At 46.9% G+C, this 21,030-nt stretch overlaps 1 protein-coding gene across 1 annotated transcript in view; it reads left to right on the plus strand.

The window, feature by feature from the left end:
- Window positions 1-21,030, plus strand: part of slc27a6 (solute carrier family 27 member 6) — a 28,411-nt gene that overhangs the window by 4,657 nt on the left and 2,724 nt on the right. Inside the window, exons 5-9 of the mRNA XM_052608887.1 lie at window positions 1,199-1,393; window positions 2,950-3,040; window positions 6,152-6,350; window positions 6,419-6,516; window positions 17,051-17,181. Of these exons, the coding sequence (XP_052464847.1) occupies window positions 1,199-1,393; window positions 2,950-3,040; window positions 6,152-6,350; window positions 6,419-6,516; window positions 17,051-17,181 (714 nt within the window). The remainder of the gene's footprint in view (window positions 1-1,198; window positions 1,394-2,949; window positions 3,041-6,151; window positions 6,351-6,418; window positions 6,517-17,050; window positions 17,182-21,030) is intronic.

The following is a 21,030-nucleotide window of genomic DNA, read 5'->3' on the forward strand; positions in this document are numbered from 1 at the left end:
CCTCAGATCCCGAATCTGGCTCTGTCTCAGCACACACACACACACACACACATCTCATAGTTCAGCTGTTTCAGGAGGCAGAGTCACGTGCAGATCAGTACATGCTCTTTTCTGGGTGGAGTATTGCTGTAAGACGAGTGATTTCTGAAGTTATGAGTGATTGGAGCACACACTGCTGTTGTCTTCATCCTGGAGAAGCTGCTCTGTGTGGAGTGTGTTTCTGGTCACACACACACTCTGTGTTTTCATGGCTAACTGACAGACAGCTCTTTTGTTAGCGTCTCACATTCACGGTTCATGTGCATCAGGACAGAGCGTGTCCCACAGTCCATCAAAGATGTCTTTGTGCTCGTCCCCTAACACGGCCCGGACAGTCACACCACATCCATCAGTGTGTTCACAACACACACACAACACACTGACTCACACACACACACACACAGAGATACACACACACATGTTTGTTTCTGTGTAAAGTGTGTTCATCCCATAGGTGTAATGGTTTTTATTCTGTAGAAACTGTATATTCTCTCTCCCTTCACCAACCCTACACCTAACCCTAACCCTCACAGGAAACTTTCTGCATTTTTACTTTCTCAAAAAAACTCATTCTGTATGATTTATAAGTGTTTTGAGAAATGGGGACATGGGTTATGTCCTCATAAGTCACCCTCTCCTTGTAATACCTGTGTCATACCCATGACATTATACACACACACAAGTCTCTGTACACACACAGTTTAGAGAGAGGGCAGAACATGTTTGTCAGTGCAGCGATGAGCTTTAACTGACAGCACACACACACACATGAGGCGGTTGTGAATGGAGTGGTTCTGCTGGTCTGACTGCCTGCTGTTGTTCTCACACACACACACACACACACACACACACTGTCTTACTGAGAAACCACATTAAATCCCATCAGACTTCCACTGAAGTAGAGTTCACCTCCAGATCACACGAGCATTGTGGCAGGACCTTCTCTGAACATTTACAAATATATATGTGTGTGTGTGTGTGTGTGTGTGTGTGTCTGTGTGTGTGTGTGTGTGTTCCTGCTGCAGATGTGCTGTATCACTACCCTGGTCTCTCACAGCGTGTGTGTGTGTGTGTGTGTTCCTGCTGCAGATGTGCTGTATCACTACCCTGGTCTCTCACAGCGTGTGTGTGTGTGTGTGTGTGTGTGTGTGTGTGCCAGGGCGAGCAGGAGCAGGATCACAGCGTGCACATGGCTGTTGGGAACGGTCTCCGTCAGGACGTATGGAGGGAGTTCCTCCGGCGCTTCGGGGACATCCGCATGTGTGAGATCTACGGCTCCACTGAGGGAAACCTGTGCTTCATGAACCACATCGGCAGGATCGGAGCCGTCGGACGCTCCAACTTCTTCTACAAGGTTAGTTGAGCTCCGCATCAGGTGGACAGTGTAAAGGGCATTAAACACATCAGCAAACCTCCGTTAATAATTGAGCTGGAGTGTATAGGTGCACCTCAGTGTCAGATATCTGACAAACAAACCGATGTGATTGCCCCAGGATTCACTGATCGCCAGCACCAGAGCTGTGTGTTTAACTTCTCCTTGTTTAGTTCACTTCTCTCTAACTGAGTCCCAGTGCTGTTTGATTATTAAACACACACTCCTGTAGCTCCAATCAAACCAGAGGTCACAGTCATAGAGAACAACCACCCGGTCGTAGAGAAAAGAGCGTTTTATTCAAACATAATCAACCCACAAATTATTGGAAAAGTCATTATAATGTATTTATTTCACAAATCTCTGTGCAATAGAATATATTTTTTAAGCCGGTCCTGATCTTTGGGGAGGTATCGCACATATATCGCCCAGGTTTCACATTTATTACCATATTTTAATTATTTTTGTTAGTTGCTCCACAGACACTCACAGTCAGACACCTCACCAGTACTGGACTGAGTTTATCTACAGCTTATTGTGCATAAACACACATCAGACATCATTGTTATAATGCGCTGCTATGAGTCTTGATTTGGACTCGACTGACAGACTGACACCGCCAGCTTCATGCTTTAATAAAGCACTATAAAAGAAATAAAGCATTGTAAATAAAGCAGAGTTTCTCACAACATCTGAAAGACAGACTAATGCACAAAATACACAACACAGACTAATGCACAAAATAGACCGATAAGACCGTCTTCCTGACAGAGGTAAAGTGTACAGATGGCTTGTGTTCAAACACAGAGGTGGTTATAGACATTCTAAAGGCAGAACACTAATGAAAGGATAATTAGTACAGATACACACGTGAGGATGATTCTGTGAGCAGAGAAACAGTTAATGATCTTGGCTTTGTCTGTGTTGATGTGTGGATCTGTGGCAGGATTTGATGCTGTTTTGCGCTGAACCCTTGTCTGGTGTAGGCCTGTCCTGGATAAATAATGATGACTGTAAAACACCAGTAGGGGGCAGCAAGCCCCAGTTTTGATCAGTTATTCAATTAGAAACGAAACAAGCCTGCGACCCAGTGTGCTTACTCTCCATCCTAAATTCTATGTCATATTAGTAGTTTTCAGTATTATTCAGGGCAGACAGGCTGGAGAGTGTGCACATTGGGCCGCTGGCTCAGTTTATTCTCTCAGAAACTGATTCCTTCAAGGAACGAAACCCGTGTTACTGTGCACGGTTGTATTAAATCAACAGTTTGTGCTCGTGCATGTAGATACTGATATTCAGAAAAGTCCATTGCTTGTGCAACAAATATAAAAATTCTCCTACATGGGTGTTTTTTCTTGAATTGGTTGAATTGTAAGGTGATTTCAGCTGTATTCTTGACATGAGATCTGCTCTAGTGACTCTAGTGTATATTAATGCTGAAGGCCAGGTTTATCATGTCTGAATGATGCTGATATTTCTCCACAGGAGGCTGCTGGCGTCTGCTGTCTGAAGTACTGACTCATGTGTGTGTTTTGCAGCTGATTTTCAAGTATGATCTGGTGAAGTATGACCTGGTCAGAGAAGAGCCTGTGAGGGACCACAGTGGATTCTGCCAGCATGTTCAGAAAGGTGAGAACACCTGGAGTCAGCCAGGATCATTTACTGACAAAATACTGCCCTCTCGGTGACACAACTCCACCGGAGTAAACCGTAACACATAATACTAGCATACTAGCACGTAACATCAGCAGTAACATCGCTGCTAGTAATGGAGGATGAAACCATTGTCCCTGTTTCTGTTTCTGTGTACAAAGCTGAAGTGTGCCGTCATTTGGACTGTGTTTATGATTCATGTAAACGTCTATCAGAAGTTAGAAGCAATCTTTAACAGATCTCCTGCAGATGTACCTGGTGATAATAGAAGTTCTGTGCTTTATTTAGAAGGAACTCAATGAGATAAACGTCAAGCCTGTGCTTATAGTTGACTCTATACTGCAGTATTACACTATATTAGATTTAGATTCTTACACATTTAACAGGTGTGCAGTATCATTTAAATAATACAAATCACATTTATATTGTAATAAAGAAAAGTTGGTTTACTTTGCATCAGAGCAATAAAAGTAAAAATGATAATAATAATAATATCTTATTGTGAATGGATATAAAATGCACTTATTTCTGCGACTGGAAACGAGGTTGTTCTGTAGTCAAGTCACCTTTCTTTTATACAGCACTTTAAACTAAACCCATTGTGTCGAAGCAACTGAACAATCTATTTTATATATGTGTGTATTCATCATTCATCCAATCACACAGATAGGGCGGAGTCAGGGAACCGCCCCCTTGGTACTAATGCATTTACGGTTTAAACTCTAATAACATGAAAACTTATTTTTCATACTTGGTTTATAATTTGTCATTAAAATTATGATAACTGTTCTGGACACATTTAACTATTGTTTCACAGAAAACGAAAGACAGACACTCTACCCTGATATGACTGACATTCACGATCAGTTTATTAGCCATTGCAGTGTAAAACCACATGGAAAAGATGTGCAAGAAGCTCAAAGTAAAGTGTCAAACACATAAAAGACATCACATCAAACAGACAAGCAGGTGCCACATAAAAGATCAAAAGTAAAGTGCTGTGCAATAAAATCATAAAGAATCATAGATAGTAATAGACAACTGATTCCTATTGTGTTCAAAAGCAAGTGCTTTTCACTCCATTGAGCAACATTCTCCATCTCCTCATGATACTGAGATTCATGGTTTGAACTAATCAGACATTTAAAATCCATTTACAATGGCATCATCGAGTCCAAGACATTTCAATTTGTGAAAGAGCTTTGTTGGGACCATTGAGTTAAAAGCGGAACTATAGTCTATAAATATCATTCTAGCATATGATTTATGTGCATCAAGATGCTTGTAGACCGAGTTCACAGCAAAGGAAACGGCATCCTCAACACTTCTGTTTTTCCTATATGCAAATTGTAGTGGGTCAACAGACAGGGATTTGGCCATGTGGGATTCACATCCTGGTTATCTGCTGGAAGAGGTGCTAGTGAGGCCAGCAGGGGGCGCTCTCCTGTGGTCTGTGGTCAGTAAAAATCCCAGGATGTTTTTCAAAAAGAGTAGAGGTGTGACCTCAGCATCCTGGTCAAACTAATAAATGAGTAAAAATGAGGCTTATTATTGCTTGTAGCACTAGTAGTAAACATGTGAACAAATAAATACAGTGCGCTCACGTTTTAATTAATACAATGAAATAATTTAATAAAAAGTGTTCAAAAATGTCTTAATTCAGGGAAATGATATCTTTCGACAGAATCTTCCTATTATCAATAATCATACTTTTATATTGTTTATGGCTTAATGGATACCTTTTTAAATGTCATGAATATTCAAAGAGCTGGTATTGTAGAGTAGTGATGTGCGGGTCGGGTTTTAGGTCCAACCCACGGGTCCCGCTTTTATGAAATTAATCCACAAGCATTAAATAGACATATAATATATATATATATATATATAATTATCACTTAACTCTCTCTCTTTCTTTTGATTTGCTCGGCTTCATCAACTAAAAATAAAAGCACACAATATTTAACCTTTTACACATAGATTAGACCACTGTACAACGTGATACAGGCCTCTAGGCCTCTCTGTTTGCTGGAGCTATCACCTCGAGGCTCCGGCTCTGCTCCGGCTGGGGGTTTCATAAAAATATACAAAAATAATGATTTCTAATTGTTTTCTATATAGGCTACTGTTAGTACAAATAAACAGAAACGGACTCGACTGAGTGAGCAGACTGTTCATAATGATGTTTCTGTGTGAATGAATGAATGAATTATGATCAGTGTAGGCTAACACTCATTATAGTATAACATTGATGCTTTTGAATATGAATATATAACAGAGCATGCAAACAAATGGCTGCTTTTATCATGTTTTGTGATCGCGCTAGTTCCAGTGACTTATTTCTTAGTTTTCTGATAACTTCTCTTTGTTGGTGAAATGATGAGGTTGTTCTGAGAGGCTTGTGAAGAGTGTGTTTTAGTGACTCGCAGCAGAGCTTCAGACCCGGACTGTGGAAACACAGCACTGACCCGAGACTATGATTGAAGCCCTGGCTCACACTGAGCTCACAGTGGAAGAGTGTGAGTGTGTGGTCAGCAGACAGAAGAGATGAAGCGCTGATGCTGATCTGTGATGTGACTGTAGCTGCGTTCAGTCTCTAATTATACTGTATGCTCTCTTCTAAACCTCATTATTTAGAATTATTATTTCTAATTAATTAAAATAAATATTTAAGAAAAAACAAATACTTAAAAAAGTATTGAGGGATGTAGTCACAGTGGTGAAAATGATGTGACCGGTGTTGCTTTATACCGTATACACTGTCTATCTGGAACATTAAACATTGATTTGATGAACACTTCAAGATTCAAGATGAACTGTTAAAATACTTGACTATCCTGTTATTGTGATATCACCACTGATTTATTTGATCTGCATTTACAAGTGAAGATGTCATGATTCCAGCTCTAGATGCTCCTCCTGGTGGTGATGATGAAACGAGTTTCTCATGTCAATGGATTTAACTTAACGCTGTGGCCTTGCAGCTCATGGGACATGTTTGGGTAGAGTGTAGTTGATCAGTGTTGACCGTCTGATGATCACGTACTGACTGTAATCACATGGCGCTGCTGTGTTTGTGCTGGTGATCAGGTGAAACAGGCCTGCTGCTGTCTCAGATCTGCAGTCAGAGTCCGTTCTTCGGTTACGCTGGCAGCAAACAGCTGACGGAGAAGAAGATCCTGAGAGACGTGTTTGTGAAAGGAGACGCTTACTTCAACACTGGAGACCTGATGGCTGAGGACGAGGACCACTTCATCTGCTTCAAAGACCGAGTGGGAGACACCTTCAGGTACAGGGGGTCAGAGGTCAAGCCTGGGGGAGCATAATCTCAGTATTAAGTGTCCTGTGCCTGTGTAGATGGAAGGGGGAGAATGTGGCCACCACTGAGGTGACGGAGGTCCTGGGACTGGTGGACTTCATTCAGGAAGCCAGTGTGTATGGAGTCCAGGTGCCAGGTACAGCTCTGACACACTCACTCTTATTAACCCTTCACTGACCCTCACTGTAACACACAGCTTATTACTTCACTTTCACATCTGCTCCATTGCTTGTATGATCTTTTTTCAGATGAGATTGGATTTTTAATGTCCCAAGTAAGTTATGTAAGGCACATAATTCCTTACATTTATACAGTGCTCTTCTAGACACTCAGTGCTTTACATCGTCAGGGGATATCTCCTCATCCACCAGCAGTGTGCAGCACCCACCTGATACAGACACACACACACACACACACACACACACACACACACATCCACCTGATACAGACCCACACACACACACACACACACACACACATCCACCTGATGATGCTCCAGAACACACACACACACACACACACACACACACACACACACTTGTTGACAGTATAGTGTCCCCATCAGTACACTGGGGCACTAGGACCCACACAGACACAGGGAGAGCGCCCCCTGCTGACCTCACTAGCACCTCTTCCAGCAGCACTAGTGTTCCCAGGAGTCTCCATCCAGCTACTGACCAGCTCAGCCCTGCTCAGCTTCAGTGAGTGACCGGTCTTGGGCTCCAGGGTGAGATGGCTGCTGGAACATGTTGAAGATCATTGTGAACATTGTTTGGTGTATGTCTTTCTTTCTTATCTGAATAACATTTGGCCCTTATTTTAATGTTCAAAGCCCGTGATCTGAAGCACCTGACACTGGTGCACTTAGTGTCCGAATCAATCAATCAATCACCTTTATTTATATAGTGCTTTAAACAAAATACATTGCGTCAAAGCACTGAACGACATTCATTTGGAAAACAGTGTGTCAATAATGCAGAATGATAGTTAAAGGCAGTTCATCATTGAATTCAGTGATGTCATCTCTGTTCAGTTTAAATAGTGTCTGTGCATTTATTTGAAATCAAGTCAATGATATCGCTGTAGATGAAGTGACCCCAACTAAGCAAGCCAGAGGCGACAGCGGCAAGGAACCGAAACTCCATCGGTGACAGAATGGAGAAAAAAACCTTGGGAGAAACCAGGCTCAGTTGGGGGCCAGTTCTCCTCTGACCAGACGAAACCAGTAGTTCAATTCCAGGCTGCAGCAAAGTCAGATTGTGCAGAAGAATCATCTGTTTCCTGTGGTCTTGTCCTGGTGCTCCTCTGAGACAAGGTCTTTACAGGGGATCTGTATCTGGGGCTCTAGTTGTCCTGCTCTCCGCTGTCTTTCAGGGATGTAGAGGTCCTTTCTAGGTGCTGATCCACCATCTGGTCTGGATACGTACTGGATCCGGGTGACTGCAGTGACCCTCTGATCTGGACACAGACTGGATCTGGTGGCTACGGTGACCTCGGAACAAGAGAGAAACAGACAAATATTAGCGTAGATGCCATTCTTCTAATGATGTAGAAAGTACGGTGTAATGGGAAGTGTTCCCGGTTCCGGTTTACCTAATTAATGCAGCCTAAAAATCCTTTAACGGATTTGGATATTAAAAGCATATTAGTATTGTAGTAAGTTCGTGTGGCAAGGAAGAGGACAAAGGGGTCGGCTGGACTGCTGACGTATTTATTTAACCAAAACTAAACAAAGAACAAAGAAAATCACAAACACCCAAACGGTGACTCTTATTCTGACACGCTCTGTCAAACTTCCGGTTTACTCCTTCCGGTTTTCCGTCTCCGGTTCGGGTCAGCAGTCCGTCTCTCTCTCGCTTGCATCCGTTTCTCCTGGCGTTTTATACTCTCTCCTCGCCAATTACTAGAACGAGAAACAGGTGATGATAATTTTTGCCCAAACCACTCACTTACCGCTCGTCTCCTGATTCTCTCTCCCGCTGCAGACTTCGCTAAACCACGCCCCCCCTGCCACATACCCCCACCGCCCGACTCAGGCCGGGGAGCCATCCGGCCTGCAGCCCCCCCCCCCATTTCTGGAGAGGAAGTCGGCCACCGCCATCTGAACACCCGGCCTGTGGATCACCTTGAACTTAAAAGGCTGAAGAGCTAGATACCAACGAGTGATCCGCGCGTTGGTATCCTTCATGCGGTGGAGCCACTGCAGCGGAGCGTGGTCCGAACAGAGGGTGAACTCCCGTCCCAGGAGATAATAGCGGAGGGTGAGGACGGCCCATCTGATGGCAAGGCACTCTTTCTCGATGGTGCTGTACTTAGCCTCTCTCTTCGAGAGCTTCCGGCTAATGTACAGCACCGGCCGTTCCTCCCCCTCTATCTCCTGGGACAGGACTGCCCCCAGCCCCCTGTCCGATGCGTCTGTCTGCAACAGAAAAGGGAGAGAAAAATCAGGAGAGTGTAACAGCGGCCCGCCACACAGAGCAGCCTTGACCTGAGTAAAGGCCTGCTGACACGGCTCCGTCCACTGGACCGTATCTTGTACCTCCTTTTTAGTAAGGTCAGTCAAAGGGCTGGTGAGGTCCGAATAATTAGGAATAAACCGTTTATAATATCCCGCCAGCCCCAAGAACTGCCTTACCTCCTTTTTGGTCTTGGGTCGTGGGCAGGTCGCAATAGCGGCAGTCTTATCAATTTGGGGACGCACCTGCCCATGCCCCAAGTGGAAGCCCAGATACCTTACTTCCACACGCCCAATCGCACACTTCTTTGGGTTGGCCGTGAGCCCCGCTCCCCTCAGCGACCTCAGGACAGCCCTCAGATGCTGCATATGCCGCTGCCAGTCATTACTAAATATAATAATATCATCTAGGTAGGCATGGGGCCGTAGAATCCGATCCATGAGGCGCTGGAAGGTAGCTGGGGCCCCGAACAAGCCAAACGGAAGGGTAACAAATTGGTGTAATCCGAACGGCGTTGTGAAAGCTGTCTTTTCTCTGGACAATGGAGACAAGGGGATCTGCCAATAGCCCTTTGTTAAGTCCAATGTCGAATAAAAGCGAGCCGTGCCTAGCCAATCAAGCAACTCGTCAACCCGCGGCATTGGATACGCGTCGAATTTCGACACAGCATTCACCTTGCGGTAATCTACACAGAATCGGACTGAGCCGTCCGTTTTCGGAACTAAAACTATCGGGCTCGCCCAGTTACTATTAGATTCTTCTATTACCCCCATGTCAAGCATAGCGCCCAATTCAGCCTGAACTACTTGTTTCTTGTGCTCAGGTAAACGATACGGCCGGCTGCGAACTACCACGCCCGGCTCGGTCTTGATATGGTGCTGAATTAGGTTAGTACGGCCCGTTAGGGGCGAGAAGACGTCGGCAAACTCTGCCTGCAATTTCGTTACATCAGTGAGTTGGGACGGCGAGAGGTGGTCTCCACCTGGAGCCAGGGCGAGGGATTGGGGTTTGATATTCGCCTCTGGCCCGAGATCATCCTCTCCGCCAATCACCGTTGCCAACATCACTGATTCCGCCTCATTCCATTTTTTAAGGAGGTTGAGGTGGTATATCTGACTGGACCCGTTCCTATCGGACCGTATTACCTCATAATCGAGATCTCCGACCTGTCGTGCGACCTCAAACGGTCCCTGCCACTTAGCCATTAATTTGGAGCTCGACGTTGGGAGTAATACAAGTACTTTCTCTCCCGGTGCAAATTTGCGTAACCTAGTTCCCCTGTTATACAGCTGGCTCTGGCGGTCCTGGGCTTGTAACAAATTCTCCATGGATAGCCGCCCCAATGTGTGGAGTTTTGTTCTCAAGTCCAGCACATACTGAATTTCGTTTTTGCCCTGAGACGGTCCCTCCTCCCAAGTTTCTCTCAGTACGTCGAGCACCCCCCGGGGCTGGCGTCCATAGAGAAGCTCGAAGGGGGAAAACCCCGTGGAGGCTTGTGGGACCTCTCGCACAGCAAATAACAAGGGCTCTAGCCACCTATCCCAATTTTTGGCGTCTTCGTGAACGAACTTACGAATCATGGATTTAAGTGTGCGATTAAATCGTTCGACCAGGCCGTCGGTTTGTGGGTGATAGACGCTAGTTCGAATCGATTTAATGCCCAACAATCCGTACAGTTCGCGTAGCGTATGTGACATAAACGCCGTGCCCTGATCGGTGAGGATTTCTTTTGGAACCCCCACCCGGGAGATAAGACGAAACAGGGCATCCGCAACACTTTTAGCGGAAATGTTGCGGAGGGCCACCGCTTCAGGATATCGTGTTGCATAATCAACTATGACTAATGCAAAGCGATGTCCTCGTGCCGATCGCTCTAATGGCCCGATGAGGTCCATGCCAATTCTCTCGAAGGGGACCTGCATTAAGGGAAGAGGGCGCAAAGGCGCTTTTGGGGCGGCCGGTGGGTTTACCAATTGACATTCCGGACAAGACGCGCACCACCTGCGCACGTTGTCATGAATGCCCGGCCAAAAGAAACGGGCCATGAGGCGATTTAGTGTTGCGGCCTGTCCCAAATGGCCCGCCATAGGATTAGAATGAGCCGCCTGGAAAAGCATTTCCCGGCGGCTCTTTGGAATTAACAATTGGGTTGTATTCAATTTTGTCCGAGCGTCTTGGGTCACTCTATACAACCGGTCTTTTAAAATGGCAAAATACGGATAGGAGAGCGGGAGGGCAGGTTGGAGAGACTGGCCATCGATGGCGCGGACCTGTTGAAACGTATGTTTTAGTGTCTCATCCTGAGACTGCTCCAGAGGAAAGTCATCACGCTCCGAGAGAATTAGTCTCCCGATTTCGTTCGGTTCCCCTGAAGCAGACCACAGCGACCCTGGCTCAGTTTCTCCCACCTGTACCCGCACGGCCTCCTTCCGTGCCTTATTTCCCCAAGAGGCATCCGCACATAACGACCCCAATAAAACCGTAAACGCGGGCCAATTCGTTCCCAAAATTACCGGATGCCGGAGGTGGGGACTAACCGCCACCTCTACACTATGCTTTTGTCCCCGGAAATGAATGCTAATTGGGACAACCGGATACTCCACCACATCCCCATGTACACACCGCACCTTAACCACGCGGCTTGTATCCAATGCCCCCGGTTGAATCAGGCTTTGATGGATTGAGGTTTGGTTACATCCCGAATCCACCAAGGCCGGATATGTACCCCCCTTGATACTCATGGGTATTTGGTACTCGCCAGCCTGACCGGGGGTGACCTGTGGGACATCCGGGACCCGGATCATCGTCCCCACCTCCATCGCTGGACACCTGTCCACGAAATGCTCCGGGTCCCCGCAACGCCAACAGGCCAGCCCAGACCTACCCGCCGCCCCAGTGGCAGGGAGTGGATTGGAGAATTGGCGCGGAGAGAGTGGAGAAACGGAAGCACTGTCCCCCCCAGCATGCACAATCCCTGCCACCCTGGGCGGGGCCCTTGGGCTCACGAAGTGGCCATGGGCGATGTTGCTCTGGCGACCGGCCGACCCGCTGGATAATGGCCCTCTTGAGGTCGTCGAAGACCAGGAGGTTCGCCACCGGAAGTTGTTGCGCGGCCACCTGGGCCTCACCGGAGAGCAGGGGTATTAGGCGTACCGGCCACTGCTCGCGGGGCCACCCGCAGGCCTCCGCCGACTTTTCGAAGAGCTCCAGGAAGGCCTCCGGATCGTCCTGGGCCCCCATCTTGTGAAGCGGCAGGTGCATGGGGGCAGCGGGCGGCCCGGCGGCCTCGGCGCGAACCTCCCGATCCATCCAGCTCCGGAACCTCTCGCGGTCCTCCTGCTGGGCCTGAACGATGGCCTGGAATCGTCTCTCCTGATCGGTCCTCAGGTCCAGCAGGGCCTGATGTTGTTCTTGGTGCAGGACCGCGAGGGAAGCGATGATATCCGCAAGCGGCGTGGAGGACGGGCTTTGCATGGCGGCGGCGGTCCTTCTTCCTTCCCGGGTTTCGGCACCAGTGTAGTAAGTTCGTGTGGCAAGGAAGAGGACAAAGGGGTCGGCTGGACTGCTGACGTATTTATTTAACCAAAACTAAACAAAGAACAAAGAAAATCACAAACACCCAAACGGTGACTCTTATTCTGACACGCTCTGTCAAACTTCCGGTTTACTCCTTCCGGTTTTCCGTCTCCGGTTCGGGTCAGCAGTCCGTCTCTCTCTCGCTTGCATCCGTTTCTCCTGGCGTTTTATACTCTCTCCACGCCAATTACTAGAACGAGAAACAGGTGATGATAATTTTTGCCCAAACCACTCACTTACCGCTCGTCTCCTGATTCTCTCTCCCGCTGCAGACTTCGCTAAACCACGCCCCCCCTGCCACAAGTATGTTATGTGTATGCCAGGTTAAAGAGATGGGTCTTTAATCTAGATTTAAACTGCAAGAGTGTGTCTGCCTCCCGAACAATGTTAGGTTGGTTATTTCAGAGTTTAGGCGCCAAATAGGAAAAGGATCTGCCTCCCGCAGTTGATTTTGATATTCTAGGTATTATCAAATTGCCTGAGTTTTGAGAACGTAGCGGAGGTAGAGGAGTATAATGTAAAAGGAGCTCATTCAAATACTGAGGTGCTAAACCATTCAGGGCTTTATAAGTAATAAGCAATATTTTAAAATCTATACGATGTTTGATAGGGAGCCAGTGCAGTGTGGACAGGACTGGGCTAATATGGTCATATTTCCTGGTTTTAGTAAGAACTCTTGCTGCTGCATTTTGGACTAGCTGTAGTTTGTTTACTAAGCGTGCAGAACATCCACCCAATAAAGCATTACAATAATCTAACCTTGAGGTCATAAATGCATGGATTAACATTTCTGCATTTGACATTGAGAGCATAGGCCGTAATTTAGATATATTTTTGAGATGGAAAAATGCAGTTTTACAAATGCTAGAAACGTGGCTTTCTAAGGAAAGATTGCGATCAAGTAGCACACCTAGGTTCCTAACTGATGACGAAGAATTGACAGAGCAGCCATCAAGTCTTAGACAGTGTTCTAGGTTATTACAAGCAGAGTTTTTAGGCCCTATGATTAACACCTCTGTTTTTTCTGAATTTAGCAGTAAGAAATTACTCGTCATCCAATTTTTTATATCGACTATGCATTCCATTAGTTTTTCAAATTGGTGTGTTTCACCGGGCTGCGAGGAAATATAGAGCTGCGTATCATCAGCATAACAGTGAAAGCTAACACCATGTTTCCTGATGATATCTCCCAAGGGTAACATATAAAGCGTGAAGAGTAGCGGCCCTAGTACTGAGCCTTGAGGTACTCCATACTGCACTTTTGATCGATATGATGCATCTTCATTCACTGCTACGAACTGATGGCGGTCATATAAGTACGATTAAAACCATGCTAATGCACTTCCACTGATGCCAACAAAGTGTTCAAGTCTATGCAAAAGAATGTTGTGGTCAATTGTGTCAAACGCAGCACTAAGATCCAATAAAACTAATAGAGAGATACACCCACGATCAGATGATAAGAGCAGATCATTTGTAACTCTAAGGAGAGCAGTCTCAGTACTATGATACGGTCTAAATCCTGACTGGAAATCCTCACATATACCATTTTTCTCTAAGAAGGAATATAATTGTGAGGATATTACCTTTTCTAGTATCTTGGGCAGTAAAATGAGATTCGAAATTGGTCTATAATTAACAAGTTCTTTGGGGTCAAGTTGTGGTTTTTTTATGAGAGGCTTAATAACAGCCAGTTTGAAGGTTTTGGGGACATGTCCTAATGACAATGAGGAATTAATAATAGTCAGAAGAGGACCTATGACTTCTGGAAGCACCTCTTTTAGGAGCTTAGATGGTATAGGGTCTAACATACATGTTGTTGGTTTAGATGATTTAACAAGTTTATACAATTCTTCCTCTCCTATAGTAGAGAATGAGTGGAACTGTTTCTCAGGGGGTCTATAGTGCACTGTCTGATGCGATACTGTAGCTGACGGCTGAATGGTTGCAATTTTATCTCTAATAGTATCGATTTTAGAAGTAAAATAGTTCATAAAGTCATTACTGTTGTGGTGTTGGGAAATGTCAACACTTGTTGAGGCTTTATTTTTCGTTAATTTAGCCACTGTATTGAATAAATACCTGGGGTTACGTTTGTTTTCTTCTAAAAGAGAAGAAAAATAATCAGATCTAGCAGTTTTTAATTCTTTCCTGTAGGATAGGTTACTTTCCCACCAAGCAATACGAAATGCCTCTAGTTTTGTTTTCCTCCAGCTGCGCTCCATTTTTCGGGCTGTTCTCTTTAGGGTGCGAGTATGCTCATTATACCATGGTGTCAAACTGTTTTCCTTAACCTTTCTTAAGCGTAAAGGAGCAACTGTATTTAAAGTGCTAGAAAAGAGAGAGTCCATAGTTTCTGTTACATCATCAAGTTGTTCTGAGGTTTTGGATATGCTAAGGAATTCAGATACATCAGGAAGATAACTTAAAAAAGCAGTCTTTTGTGGTAGAAGTGATGGTTCTTTGATACTTGTAACAAGAAGTAGAATTTACAATTTTGGCTATATGAAGTTTACACAGCACTAAATAATGATCTGAGATATCATCACTTGGCTGAATAATTTCAACACTATCAACATCAATTCCATGTGACAGTATTAAATCTAGAGTATGATTTCGACAATGAGTAGGTCCTGAAACGTGTTGTCTAACACCAATAGAGTTCAGAATGTCTATAAATGCTGATCCCAATGCATCTTTTTCATTATCGACATGGATATTAAAATCACCAACTATTAAAACTTTATCTGCAGCCAGAACTAACTCGGATGTAAAATCAGCAAACTCTTTAATAAAGTCTGTATGGTGCCCTGGTGGCCTGTATACAGTAGCCAGTACAAACATAACAGGGGATTTATCATTAACATTGGTTTCTCTGGATAATGTTATATGAAGCACCATTACTTCAAACCAGTTATACTTGAAGCCTGCCCTCTGAGAAATCCTGAAAATGTTGTTATAAATTGAAGCAACTCCTCCCCCTTTGCCTTTTAGACGCGGCTCATGTTTATAACAGTAATCTTGGGGGGTGGACTCATTTAAAATAATGTAATTAGATACATTATTAAATAAATTAAATAAAGCCAAGTTTCTGTCAAACAGAGCACATCTATATTATGATCAGTTATCATATTATTCACAAAAAGTGTTTTCGTAGAAAGGGATCTGATATTCAATAAGCCAATCTTTATCATTTGTTTATCCATATTGCATTTGTTTTTTATTTGTTGAACCTCAATTAAATTGTTAACCTTAACTTGGTTTGGACGTTTTTTGTATTTTCTAGTTCGGGGAACAGACACAGTCTCTATAGTGTGATATCTAGGTGAAAGAGTCTCTATGTGCTGAGAATTAACTGACCTCTGTGACGGGAGGCAGCTAGCAGACGGTCGGTTCAGCCATTCTGTCTGCTTCCTGACCTGGGCCCCAGTTAGTCAAGTATAAACACTAAGACTATTTGCCATATTTCTAGAGAGAAGAGGGGCGCCACCCCAGGAGGGATGAAGACCATCTCTTTTAAACAGGTCAGGTCTGCCCCAAAAGCTTGTCCAATTGTCTATGAAACCTATGTTATTCTGTGGGCACCACTTAGACATCCAGCCATTGAGTGATGACAATCTGCTATGCATCTCGTCACCATGACCGTTCACCAGGCAGCGATCTTGGGAACACATTGTCTTTCAGTCGTGCAAGTACAGATCCTGTCTAATTGAGAAATACCAAAATCTAAAACAGTTTGCCAAACTTATATTTCAGGAACATATTTTAAATCAGCAATAAAATGTACATGAGTGGTATCACATCATCATTGTTTCTTACAGAATAACAGAATAACAATGTACAGGCATGTTATCATTTGGTCAAGCCTGTGCACATGGTCAGTGCATCAGATGCGTGGTCCTGAAGGGGTCTCCCTGTTCTCTAAATGAGTCGTGGGGGGGTCCTGTTCTGGGTCTGTGTTCTGAGAGTCTCATCCCCTATAAAACCAGAACGCTTCTCTAGAGAGGAAACAGAGGTTAAAGCACAGTAATATCTTCTACACTTACATGTATTCATTTAGCTGACGCTTCTATCCAAAGTGACTTACACTTGTTGTATATGTCAGAGGTCACACGCCTCTGGAGCAACGAGGGGTTAAGTGTCTTGCTCAGGGACACATTGGTGTCAGTGGATTCGACCCCGGGTCTCTCACACCAGAGGCATGTGTCTTACCCACTGCGCTAACACTGTAACCCTTTCATTCCTAATGTTTGGCATGTTTGTGTGATAAGCAGAGTGTGTGTGTGTTGTTCACACCTGCTTTCAGACCAGCACACCCTTAAATGCAAGAACAGGTGCGGGATGTGAAGATGATGAGTGTGCTGGGCTGAAACGAGCAGAAAACACTTGTGTTGCGTCTGGCACTGCATCGCCGTGTGTGTGATAGAGCTCATGGATAATAAACCTTCCCAGTCTTCTCCAGTTAGAGGAATTCTCATCAAAGTGTACATATTAACTAAAACTACATCTGTAATTAAAGTGCCTTGTGATTTTGTTTAATTTTGTACTTCAAATGAATGTTAATAATTTAAATGAATTTGTGATTGGCTGATGAGATGGTAAACAGGAAGTTAAAAAGCATGTGTGTTTCTGTGACAGGAAATGAGGGCCGAGCCGGAATGGCTGCAGTGATTGTGAGGCCTGAGTGCAGCTTTGATGGGAGGAAACTGTTCAGCCACGTCCTCCGAGAACTGCCACCATACGCTCGACCGCTCTTCATCAGACTGCAGGTGTGTGTGTGTGTGTGTGTGTGTGAGCTGCCACCATACGCTCGACCGCTCTTCATCAGACTGCAGGTGTGTGTGTGTGTGTGTGTGTGTGTGAGCTGCCACCATACGCTCGACCGCTCTTCATCAGACTGCAGGTGTGTGTGTGTGTGTGTGAGCTGCCACCATACGCTCGACCGCTCTTCATCAGACTGCAGGTGTGTGTGTGTGTGTGTGTGTGTGTGTGTGTGTGTGAGCTGCCATCATACGCTCGACCGCTCTTCATCAGACTGCAGGTGTGTGTGTGTGTGTGTGTGTGTGTGAGCTGCCACCATACGCTCGACCGCTCTTCATCAGACTGCAGGTGTGTGTGTGTGTGTGTGAGCTGCCACCATACGCTCGACCGCTCTTCATCAGACTGCAGGTGTGTGTGTGTGTGTGTGTGTGTGTGTGTGTGAGCTGCCATCATACGCTCGACCGCTCTTCATCAGACTGCAGGTGTGTGTGTGTGTGTGTGTGTGTGTGAGCTGCCACCATACGCTCGACCGCTCTTCATCAGACTGCAGGTGTGTGTGTGTGTGTGTGTGTGTGTGTGAGCTGCCACCATACGCTCGACCGCTCTTCATCAGACTGCAGGTGTGTGTGTGTGTGTGTGTGTGTGAGCTGCCACCATACGCTCGACCGCTCTTCATCAGACTGCAGGTGTGTGTGTGTGTGTGTGTGTGAGCTGCCACCATACGCTCGACCGCTCTTCATCAGACTGCAGGTGTGTGTGTGTGTGTGTGTGTGTGAGCTGCCACCATACGCTCGACCGCTCTTCATCAGACTGCAGGTGTGTGTGTGTGTGTGTGTGTGTGAGCTGCCATCATACGCTCAACCGCTCTTCATCAGACTGCAGGTGTGTGTGTGTGTGTGTGTGTGTGTGAGCTGCCACCATACGCTCGACCGCTCTTCATCAGACTGCATGTGTGTGTGTGTGTGTGTGTGTGTGTGAGCTGCCACCATACGCTCGACCGCTCTTCATCAGACTGCAGGTGTGTGTGTGTGTGTGTGTGTGTGTGTGTGTGCGTGAGCTGCCACCATACGCTCGACCGCTCTTCATCAGACTGCAGGTGTCTGTGTGTGTGTGTGTGTGTGTGAGCTGCCACCATACGCTCGACCGCTCTTCATCAGACTGCAGGTGTGTGTGTGTGTGTGTGTGTGTGTGAGCTGCCACCATACGCTCGACCGCTCTTCATCAGACTGCATGTGTGTGTGTGTGTGTGTGTGTGTGTGAGCTGCCACCATACGCTCGACCGCTCTTCATCAGACTGCAGGTGTGTGTGTGTGTGTGTGTGTGTGTGTGTGTGCGTGAGCTGCCACCATACGCTCGACCGCTCTTCATCAGACTGCATGTGTGTGTGTGTGTGTGTGTGTGTGTGAGCTGCCACCATACGCTCGACCGCTCTTCATCAGACTGCAGGTGTGTGTGTGTGTGTGTGTGTGTGTGTGTGTGCGTGAGCTGCCACCATACGCTCGACCGCTCTTCATCAGACTGCAGGTGTGTGTGTGTGTGTGTGTGTGTGTGAGCTGCCACCATACGCTCGACCGCTCTTCATCAGACTGCAGGTGTGTGTGTGTGTGTGTGAGCTGCCACCATACGCTCGACCGCTCTTCATCAGACTGCAGGTGTGTGTGTGTGTGTGTGTGTGTGTGTGTGTGCGTGAGCTGCCACCATACGCTCGACCGCTCTTCATCAGACTGCAGGTGTCTGTGTGTGTGTGTGTGTGTGTGAGCTGCCACCATACGCTCGACCGCTCTTCATCAGACTGCAGGTGTGTGTGTGTGTGTGTGTGTGTGTGTGCGTGAGCTGCCACCATACGCTCGACCGCTCTTCATCAGACTGCAGGTGTGTGTGTGTGTGTGTGTGTGTGTGAGCTGCCACCATACGCTCGACCGCTCTTCATCAGACTGCAGGTGTGTGTGTGTGTGTGTGTGTGTGTGTGTGTGTATGCGTGAGCTGCCACCATACGCTCGACCGCTCTTCATCAGACTGCAGGTGTGTGTGTGTGTGTGTGTGTGTGTGAGCTGCCACCATACGCTCGACCGCTCTTCATCAGACTGCAGGTGTGTGTGTGTGTGTGTGTGTGTGCGTGAGCTGCCACCATACGCTCGACCGCTCTTCATCAGACTGCAGGTGTGTGTGTGTGTGTGTGTGTGTGTGAGCTGCCACCATACGCTCGACCGCTCTTCATCAGACTGCAGGTGTGTGTGTGTGTGTGTGTGTGTGTGTGTGAGCTGCCACCATACGCTCGACCGCTCTTCATCAGACTGCAGGTGTGTGTGTGTGTGTGTGTGTGTGTGTGAGCTGCCACCATACGCTCGACCGCTCTTCATCAGACTGCAGGTGTGTGTGTGTGTGTGTGTGTGTGTGTGTGTGTGAGCTGCCACCATACGCTCGACCGCTCTTCATCAGACTGCAGGTGTGTGTGTGTGTGTGTGTGTGAGCTGCCATCATACGCTCGAGCGCTCTTCATCAGACTGCAGGTGTGTGTGTGTGTGTGTGTGTGTGTGAGCTGCCACCATACGCTCGACCGCTCTTCATCAGACTGCAGGTGTGTGTGTGTGTGTGTGTGTGTGTGAGCTGCCATCATACGCTCGACCGCTCTTCATCAGACTGCAGGTGTGTGTGTGTGTGTGTGTGTGAGCTGCCACCATACGCTCGACCGCTCTTCATCAGACTGCAGGTGTGTGTGTGTGTGTGTGTGTGTGTGTGTGTGAGCTGCCACCATACGCTCGACCGCTCTTCATCAGACTGCAGGTGTGTGTGTGTGTGTGTGTGAGCTGCCACCATACGCTCGACCGCTCTTCATCAGACTGCAGGTGTGTGTGTGTGTGTGTGTGTGTGTGTGTGTGAGCTGCCACCATACGCTCGACCGCTCTTCATCAGACTGCAGGTGTGTGTGTGTGTGTGTGAGCTGCCACCATACGCTCGACCGCTCTTCATCAGACTGCAGGTGTGTGTGTGTGTGTGTGTGTGTGTGTGTGAGCTGCCACCATACGCTCGACCGCTCTTCATCAGACTGCAGGTGTGTGTGTGTGTGTGTGTGTGTGTGTGTGTGTGTGTGTGTGTGAGCTGCCACCATACGCTCGACCGCTCTTCATCAGACTGCAGGTGTGTGTGTGTGTGTGTGTGTGTGTGTGTGTGAGCTGCCACCATACGCTCGACCGCTCTTCATCAGACTGCAGGTGTGTGTGTGTGTGTGTGTGTGAGCTGCCACCATACGCTCGACCGCTCTTCATCAGACTGCAGGTGTGTGTGTGTGTGTGTGTGTGTGTGTGTGTGAGCTGCCACCATACGCTCAACCGCTCTTCATCAGACTGCAGGTGTGTGTGTGTGTGTGTGTGTGAGCTGCCACCATACGCTCGACCGCTCTTCATCAGACTGCAGGTGTGTGTGTGTGTGTGTGTGTGTGTGTGTGAGCTGCCACCATACGCTCGACCGCTCTTCATCAGACTGCAGGTGTGTGTGTGTGTGTGTGTGTGTGAGCTGCCACCATACGCTCGACCGCTCTTCATCAGACTGCAGGTGTGTGTGTGTGTGTGTGTGTGTGTGTGTGAGCTGCCACCATACGCTCGACCGCTCTTCATCAGACTGCAGGTGTGTGTGTGTGTGTGTGTGTGTGAGCTGCCACCATACGCTCGACCGCTCTTCATCAGACTGCAGGTGTGTGTGTGTGTGTGTGTGTGAGCTGCCACCATACGCTCGACCGCTCTTCATCAGACTGCAGGTGTGTGTGTGTGTGTGTGTGTGAGCTGCCACCATACGCTCGACCGCTCTTCATCAGACTGCAGGTGTGTGTGTGTGTGTGTGTGTGTGTGTGTGTGTGTGTG

The sequence above is a fragment of the Carassius gibelio genome, chromosome A10 (assembly GCF_023724105.1).
Source record: "Carassius gibelio isolate Cgi1373 ecotype wild population from Czech Republic chromosome A10, carGib1.2-hapl.c, whole genome shotgun sequence".
NCBI classification, from domain to species: domain Eukaryota; kingdom Metazoa; phylum Chordata; class Actinopteri; order Cypriniformes; family Cyprinidae; genus Carassius; species Carassius gibelio.